The sequence below is a fragment of the Abrus precatorius genome, unplaced genomic scaffold, assembly GCF_003935025.1.
Source record: "Abrus precatorius isolate BTA unplaced genomic scaffold, Abrus_2018 Scaffold3, whole genome shotgun sequence".
Classification (NCBI taxonomy): Eukaryota; Viridiplantae; Streptophyta; class Magnoliopsida; order Fabales; family Fabaceae; genus Abrus; species Abrus precatorius.
Genome location: NW_020874373.1, coordinates 9,840,763 through 9,848,788, shown reverse-complemented (window position 1 = coordinate 9,848,788; position 8,026 = coordinate 9,840,763). Strand labels below are relative to the sequence as shown.

General features: G+C 32.1%; 1 protein-coding gene across 1 annotated transcript; it reads left to right on the top strand.

The window, feature by feature from the left end:
- The first annotated feature begins 3,317 nt into the window (after positions 1 to 3,317).
- On the top strand, positions 3,318 to 6,635 carry LOC113862140 (non-structural maintenance of chromosomes element 4 homolog A-like). The gene is made up of 7 exons (XM_027495273.1): positions 3,318 to 3,471; positions 3,707 to 3,787; positions 4,701 to 4,956; positions 5,034 to 5,124; positions 5,488 to 5,704; positions 5,812 to 5,903; positions 6,525 to 6,635. Exons 1-7 carry the CDS (start codon positions 3,318 to 3,320, stop codon positions 6,582 to 6,584), a joined length of 951 nt encoding a protein of 316 aa, XP_027351074.1. The 3' UTR covers positions 6,585 to 6,635.
- The last annotated feature ends 1,391 nt before the right edge of the window (positions 6,636 to 8,026 follow it).

Here is an 8,026-nt window from a genome sequence, read left to right as displayed (position 1 = left end):
TTTAATAGAACACGAAACATTTTCCTTTCATACGTTTCTGTTTTGAAGATTATCTCAAATGCTTATGCATTTCATTAGGAAAAAGAAAGTTTGATGAGTGAACTCAGGACAGAGTTGAGGGTTTCGGATGATGAACACAGAGCTTCTTGGCGCGTTTAATAGGGATGAAACTCAGCGAAAACGGTACTGTGATTATTTGAACAGTTGCAATTGTATCCATGTAGCAAAAATTAAACCAAAAGATAATGGAGTCTTGTTGTTTCTGACTAAACTCTTACAATGTTAACGTGATGGAAAATGCATTCAGGGTGTGGAAACAAACTGGCTCTTACCAACATGCAAGACCCAACACAGCTCAATCGGTGCCACCTTGTCCTGTATATAATGTCATGTGAGCTTTAACAGCACTATATTAGTAGCTTCATGCATTGATTGCACTAAGCAAATCTGCAATTGATGGAGCTGCTTTAGGATCCATAAGTCATAAGTTTAATATAACGACCGAAAATGTTGGAAGTGTTTTAAGACATTACTTAAAGAATCAAAAGTGGAAATGTTTTATTGAAAAATGTACTCACTTTCTTGATTTTCAATACATTCTAATGTAATTTTTAACAAGACCCTATAATAATTAATCACAATATTGTTCATTTTTTCACTAGAGAAGTGAAAAGAAAAAGCATGCATTAATGATGCCTTTTATTTTTCTCCTACCATTTATTTACCACCTTCAACCGTTGTTCAATATGTCTTCGGTGAACTCGGCAGAATCCTTCTGCTGGACCAACTCAAGAAGCAGCTTGCCATCCACTTATTGGAAACAAATTTTGGATTAGACGGGAAAAAGACAAACAATTTATAAGACTTCCATTAAGCCTTTGAACCAACCCGAGGTATATTAGATCAAAATAGCTTCCCTTATAAGGTAAATGCTTCATTCTTAGAATTTATTTGGGTTAATTAATGGGCTTTTGATGTTTATGGTAAAGTAGGTGGACAAGTATAGAATTTACAATAGTAAAATATCATAGAAAATGACAAATACGCAAACTTATTCATTTTAATGTATAATGGAATGTGTGTTTAATGCCTTCAACTTATGAGTGTATTTGAAGCCAATGCTTGAATGTGATGATTAGGCCACAAACCTGTAAGCAAGTAACCCTATTATAGGAATAGTTTAGCTAACTTTTTCTGGATTGTAATTCTTTGCAGCGCAAACATCGTGTGTTATGTAGTTCTCCCGAATCACCCGTAAAGGACAAACGGCTTGATCTCGAAGAGGTACTACCATGCTATAAAGCAGTAATTAATGTATTAGCCATTACACTGAATGATCAACAGTTTAAAGAATAACAATCAAATCGTGTGACATGACAATTAAAGTAAATATAATGCTTGCGTATTAAGGAATTTGTATTGAAGTTACAGAACAGAGGATTGAGAAGTTTAAATATGTCCTTGTGCCTTAATAATCATACATTTATGAAGATAAAAACAAACAAATTTATTTATAAATGATGATGACTATTCTTACTTCTTAGCCATGGCTAAGTAGACGAGTAAATTTGTCTGAATTGATTATCTTTCATACTTATATGAAGATATTTGTCCGTACTGATAACAGATCTCAACTGGAACATATTTATGGACCATAGAGATAGAGGCATAGCCTCTAGAAACGACCACAGTGGACAAGGCCAGAGATGATACGAAAGGGGCAAGAAGAACTAGGGGAACACGTTGTATGTCTGAAAGGAGGGAAATTTACAAAGCCCAAAATGTTACTGTAAAAGAAGTTTCGGATTAGATTATGTTGCTGAGCACGGATTGGTTGGTTAACGAAGTGGGTGTGACACTAATATGCCTAATTGTGCAATCTCATTGTGAATATGAAAAATAGATAAAAAAATTTCACAAGTTTTTAATAACTCTTTCATGATGTTAACATTCTCCAACACACATTAAATGACAATAATCATATTTTGCTCTGAATGGAATTCATTTTTCAATTTGCACAAACAGACTTAAATACATGCAAATAATAAGTATCAATATTTGTTTATTTATTTTATTAACAACATTTAGATTTTTTTAAAAATTAACACATTCTTTGAACTAAGTTACTCCGTAGAGTAAATAATCTGATTATAATAGACTAATAATCTTCTATGTATAAAAAGTCAAATAAAAATTATAAAATATTTAATATAATGTCTTAACTTTATTAGTCTATTTAAGATAAAGTTATTTAGATAAATATTTGTTCATATAGTTCTTATGATTAATTTATTTTTAATTTTTTTATAAATTAATCACTTTTTAAACACAATTTTAAATTATTTTAAAATATATAAATTAATACCTTGAAAATTGTGTTATGTATGACTTAGCCCCTAAACTTTAAAAATTGTGTATTTGATCCTTATAATTTATAATATGTACAAAATACGAGTTGATTTTACTCCTTAAAGTTGATTGCGATTTAGCTTTAAGAACATTTTGAAACTGATAAAAGAATACGTATGCTATTAATACTTTAACAAAATTTTTATTTTTCATTAATGAGAATTATTTTGGTAATTAATTTTTAAAAAATATTTTACAATATTTTCAAAATTATAAATTAGCTAATAAATACTCAAGACTAAAAAATCTATATGTTTAACCTTAAAAAAAATTGATAAAAAATAATAAATAGTATATTTTTATTATAAATTATAACATTTAATAATATTAAGGTATACAAAATTTATAATTTTTAATAAAAATATATAACTTTTATTACTTATAGTTTTATATTGATTAAAAATCATTCTGTAAAATAAGAGATATATTGAAGAATATGCCATTAATAAAAATATATAACTTTTATTACTTATAATTTTTATTTATATATTTCTTGTTAAAAGTATACTTTTATTTATTAATAAAATCGTTATTTTATTATATTTTGAGGGAAAGTTTTCTTACTCCTATGCGTCGTTCTCAGCTTGAAGTGGGGATAATTGCCATGTAGGGAAAAAAATCGTTATTTTATTTCCATTGTTTTGGTAATTAACTTAAGAAGAAAATGTTTTACAAATTTTTCAAAATTACATGAAAACTAAATAAAGGAACATTTAAAATGAAAACTGAAAGGACACAAACACACAAATACAAAGGAACGTGCTTCGAGTCCCCGGCGCTTCTCGTGCTTTTCTCTCGGTTCGTTTTGCACTTCCTTCCTTACAACACATTCTCTTTGCATTCCACTTTTCGAATTCACGCTCTCGAAATTGATGCAGTGTGTGTAGTTTTCCACCTCACAAGAACTCATGGTGAAACGCGAATCCGATGATGCCGATAGAAGCAGCAGCAGCAAGAAGCTTCACTCTGAATTCGCTGCCGTTAACGACGCTGACTATCAAACTCCTAAAGGCCGTCGAGGTATTCGTTCTCGGTACCTCGCCGTCACAAACATGATTAACGGTAATTCAGCTTTATTTTTCGTTTATTTGCGGTTTTGTTTTTTTTTTTTCATCTTCTTTTGGTTGCTTGATTATAGTTATTATGGACTTACTTGATCCTTACGAGTTAGAACGCATGAAACGATTGCCAATTATGAGTTATTTTTGTTGTTCGTGTTATTTATAAATTGTGTGCAAGGAACGAAATAGTCATGCTTCAAATTTTATTTGCTTGTGTACGTTATGTTTTATTGCAGATGAAAGGGACGAAATAGCTAGGCCTGACACTGACAAGTTTGATTTTATCTTTAATGAAGTGGAGAGCTTACATCAGCTAGGTATTTAATTTTGTATTTGACAGCATTTTTTTTCTTTTATAGAAAATGTTTGATGTATTGCTAATATTTTTAGATATTTCTTTATTAACGTATACTATATATATATATATATATATATATATATATAACATTTTTATTTTCATAAGCTAAACTAAACTAAACACCTGGGATTAAATGGGGTGCCCTTAATTGAGGTGGGGCAAGGAGAAGGAAAGAATAATGAAATGGGAACTGCATATAATTTTGACTGTTAAAAAAATATGTTTTATGAAAAGGAATTAGAAATGCAACTGAAAATTATGAGTTGAAGGATTTAGACTGGAAACAATTGCGATCCAACGGAGAGTATGATAAATGGTTGAGTCCTACACCATTTCTAACATGCTCCTGCTCCTATTAACAGAGCTACCAACAGCGGACTTTGACAGCTGTTTCTCTGGGGTGGCATTTAAGTGATTAACGTTGTTCCATAATTTTTTTAGAAATCAATAATTAGGCAACGAGGACCGAAAAATACCTAATTTTAACTGGTAACCTTTTATGATAAAATGATAAATCAGAAAACCAAGTAACAACAAAAATTATTCAATTTTATCAAGTAAAATCTTAATATATTCCTTAAATTTACTTGGACAAAAGTTACAATAGTTCTAGCATTTCCTATATAGAATCCTCTTTCTAATATACCAATACTGCAACTGCAGTAATCTATCACTACAGTCAGTACCCAATAGTATGAAAGATGATACACAAAGTTTTCCCAATTTGTTCACACGACTTCCTTTGTTTCTCACATTCATAATTTGTTGTATGTTTCTGCCCCTTTCTTTTGTCTCGTTATAGAACGTTATTCTAACATTTAATGGTACAAGTTTTTCTATTCAATTTTGTTTAATGCTCTGTCTAATTTCAGTTACAAAACCAAGAGAACAAGTAGCTGATGCGAAGGCTCTTTTGGACATCACCAAATCCCTGGTAATGTTTGTGAAATCTAATGCCACTGGTGGACTTACTCCTTCAGGCTTTGTCACCCACATTCTTGAAAAATTTGGAGGACAAGGTGGACCAAGTAATAGCGCAGAAGATTGCAGCAGAAACTCAATAGCTTGGAATGATATTGGAGTTGCAGTTTCGCATGTTTTTAGAGGGGCTTCTGGTTGTTCTACAATGTAATGTCCATATATTGAGAATTATTTGTTTTTCCCGTACTAATATTTCTTTGGATGTTTATTTCCAACTTATTCAGGATTGGCCCAACTGATGCCAAAATAAAGGAGAGGAAGGTTGTTAATCGTCGAAACCGTGAGCGAACCACCGAATTGACGCGGCCAGAAGTGGTAAAACTTCTTTACTGAGCCTGCAGTTATGCTAGGAAGAAGAAGAAGAAGAAGAGAAGGAAACATAAAGGGAAAAAAGTGCCCACAAGCCGTTTTGATTACCTTTTATTGATACACAGTCGCTTGTTTTTAATTTCCAATTTTAATGACACTAACATCTACGACGTTTCATACAATTTACTGCCCACTCATTTGTTGTGAGAACATGACGAAGATACAATATCTTCGAGCCTAACTAGAGAATGGAATTAGTAAAGCTAAGACTTAGCTGTTCGCTAGTCAGAATTGTAAATTTAGTGGCTTTTATTTACTCACGATATACTAATCTCATTTCTTCTTGGACATTGTTGTATAATTTTGCAGCTTGGTGAAGATTCAAGAGAAGACAGTACTGGGACAGATAAAAATATGTTAACTATGTTTAACATCTTAAGGATAAATAAAATTGTCAAGCTTGAAAATCTGGTTTTAAATAGGAACTCCTTTGCACAAACGGTTGAAAATTTATTTGCTTTATCTTTTTTAGTCAAAGATGGACGAGCTGAAATAAAAGTGAACGAGGCTGGATGGCAACTAGTTTGTGGGTTACTTTCAAAATGCTTATATTAATCCTTATAGATCAACTTATTATATGTTTATCGTTGATTTTTTAACTAATTTTTTCTTCATGCACTTGCTCTTCGACAGCGCCAAGGAATGCTCCAGCTGCAAATGCTGTTCATTCCAAGGATGTTGTTTTCAGCCACTTTGTATTCCGATGTGACTTCAATGACTGGAAGGTATCCAGAAAAAATGTATTTAGATTATTTTTTAATTTGTGATTGTATGTTGTATTAATTTTAATTTAATGAATCATTGTCCTTCTGTGTATGTTACAATTACGAACATAAACTTTTCTGATACCTTTTTCTTTTATTGAATATGAATATTAATGGTGGGGCCATTTTATATCTTGGCTCTCAAATGGTTTGGTCGGACTGACCGGAGTCCCGGACTAACTGTTTCGAGAGAAGAATAGGCCCGATCATTCATATCTTTAAGTGGTCTAAACACTCAATTTGAAGTTGTCTACGATATATTCTATTTTTACCTTCGCACTTTCTCTTTATGATCATTCTGGGTTAAAATTGTTATGGAGCTATAAAAAAACTGTTATTTTAAAAACTAAAATTCTATTGCGCTTCAGCATATATTTATTCTTCCTATAATTTCCTTGAACGTGATTTACTACTTGAAGCAAATCATTCAAGAAAACAGGAGTTCCTTTATCATTCAATTTTTGTTATAATTCTTTGTTCTGAAAGCTTTCACCTAATAAACTTGGGAGAAACTGCGAGCTATTTTTGGTCATTTAATATCTTAAAAGTTTCTCTATTCCTTTTCTTTGATTGAGTTATCAGTTGATGCTTCGCTCTGTTGGGGATGGAGAGGAGCTGATGCCAGATAGGAATTGTCAATGACAGAGTCAGTGTGTGGTATCTGCATAATCTTATGAAACACTGCGTACAACACAACCACAAAGTAATGCGTAAGTTGAAGACACCCAAGTAAACGGACTGAAGGATGAGCTCATGTACAGACATTTTCGCATATTGTTACGAATTTTGTTTTGCTCATTATATGCTTAGGAGTATACAAGCTAGTTTTGTTTCAGATAGAATTAACATAGATGCTGACTCCTGTTTTTGGAACTGCCAAACAACATAATAGTACCAATGCATATGGTTATTTTTATTTAACTAATTTCTGTCGAGTTTTCGTAAACAAACATGTCTGAAAATTGATGGTGGTGCACCTGGCTTATAACCATAGTTCAAACCTGATGAAGCGTTTATTATTTGTGCCTCTTTTTTTATTTGCCAACTTTGGAGGTTAGAAAACAAAACACAAGAAACCTCTGTAGCTCGTATGTCTGTTTTACATTTTGGAGGCAAGTTTTGAAAGTGAGCCGGGGAATTGTCTGCACTGTGAGACTGGTTCAAGTGGGTTGTGAAAATCAGCTTTTAAATCATTTGACTGATAAAAAAAAAATTAATTTGAAATTGTCTTTTCAAAATCAAGGTAGAAAGGCATAGTGGGACTAATTTAACGGCTTTTTTATTTAAATAATACATTTTTAAAAACAAATTCTTAAAATAAGGTTTTTGTTAAACTATTTCCGTGTCTGGGGCTTTTTTTTGCCAGATTGGCAGTAGTATCGCACATGCATAGACGATAATAAATTTTTATTATTATTTTAATAGAGTATCGTTCCAAAATTACCGATACTATACCATACTGCACGAGTATCGGACAAAGTGAAACGATAACATATTTTTATAATTATTTTAATATATTATCGTCGTCCAGCATTCGAAACTCGTATTTTTTTAATCAATTTTAATACTATCGTTGCAGATTAACCGATACTCAATATTTCAAAACCAACGTAAAAGGATTTATAAATCACCTTTAGAGAGCGGTTCAAATTGAACCGCTCTCGTAAGTCACCTTTAGAGAGCAGTTCAATTGGAACCGCTCTCATAAGTCACCTTTAGAGAGCGGTTCACTTTGAACCGCTCTCATAAGTCGCCTTTAGAGAGCGGTTCAAAGTGAACCGCTCTCATAAGTCATCTTTAGAGAGCGGTTCAAATTGAACCGCTCTCATAAGTCATTTTTTAATTTAAATAATACTTTTTAAGGAACCGGTTGGCAGTGGTATCGGACTTTATAGGACGATAGTTTTGTTGCTGGTTATCGGTTTGAGTGGAGCGATACTATCCCCCTATTTCTACAACCCACGCTCCCTTCAATTTCACTTTGTACATTTGTATTGGAGGAGTGGAAACAGAGAAGCAGGAAGCAAGGAGCAGGAAGCAAGAAGCAGGAAAAGCATATTCAAGGTTAGTAAATTTTGGTATTA

What these genes read in the sequence shown, in the direction of transcription:
- LOC113862140 (XM_027495273.1), top strand. Translation starts at nt 3,318, where the DNA reads ATGGTGAAACGCGAATCCGATGATGCCGATAGAAGCAGCAGCAGCAAG. An exon ending in CGTCACAAACATGATTAACG is followed by an intron (nt 3,472 to 3,706) that starts GTAATTCAGCTT and finishes GTTTTATTGCAG; the next exon opens with ATGAAAGGGACGAAATAGCT. An exon ending in GTGACTTCAATGACTGGAAG is followed by an intron (nt 5,904 to 6,524) that starts GTATCCAGAAAA and finishes TTGAGTTATCAG; the next exon opens with TTGATGCTTCGCTCTGTTGG.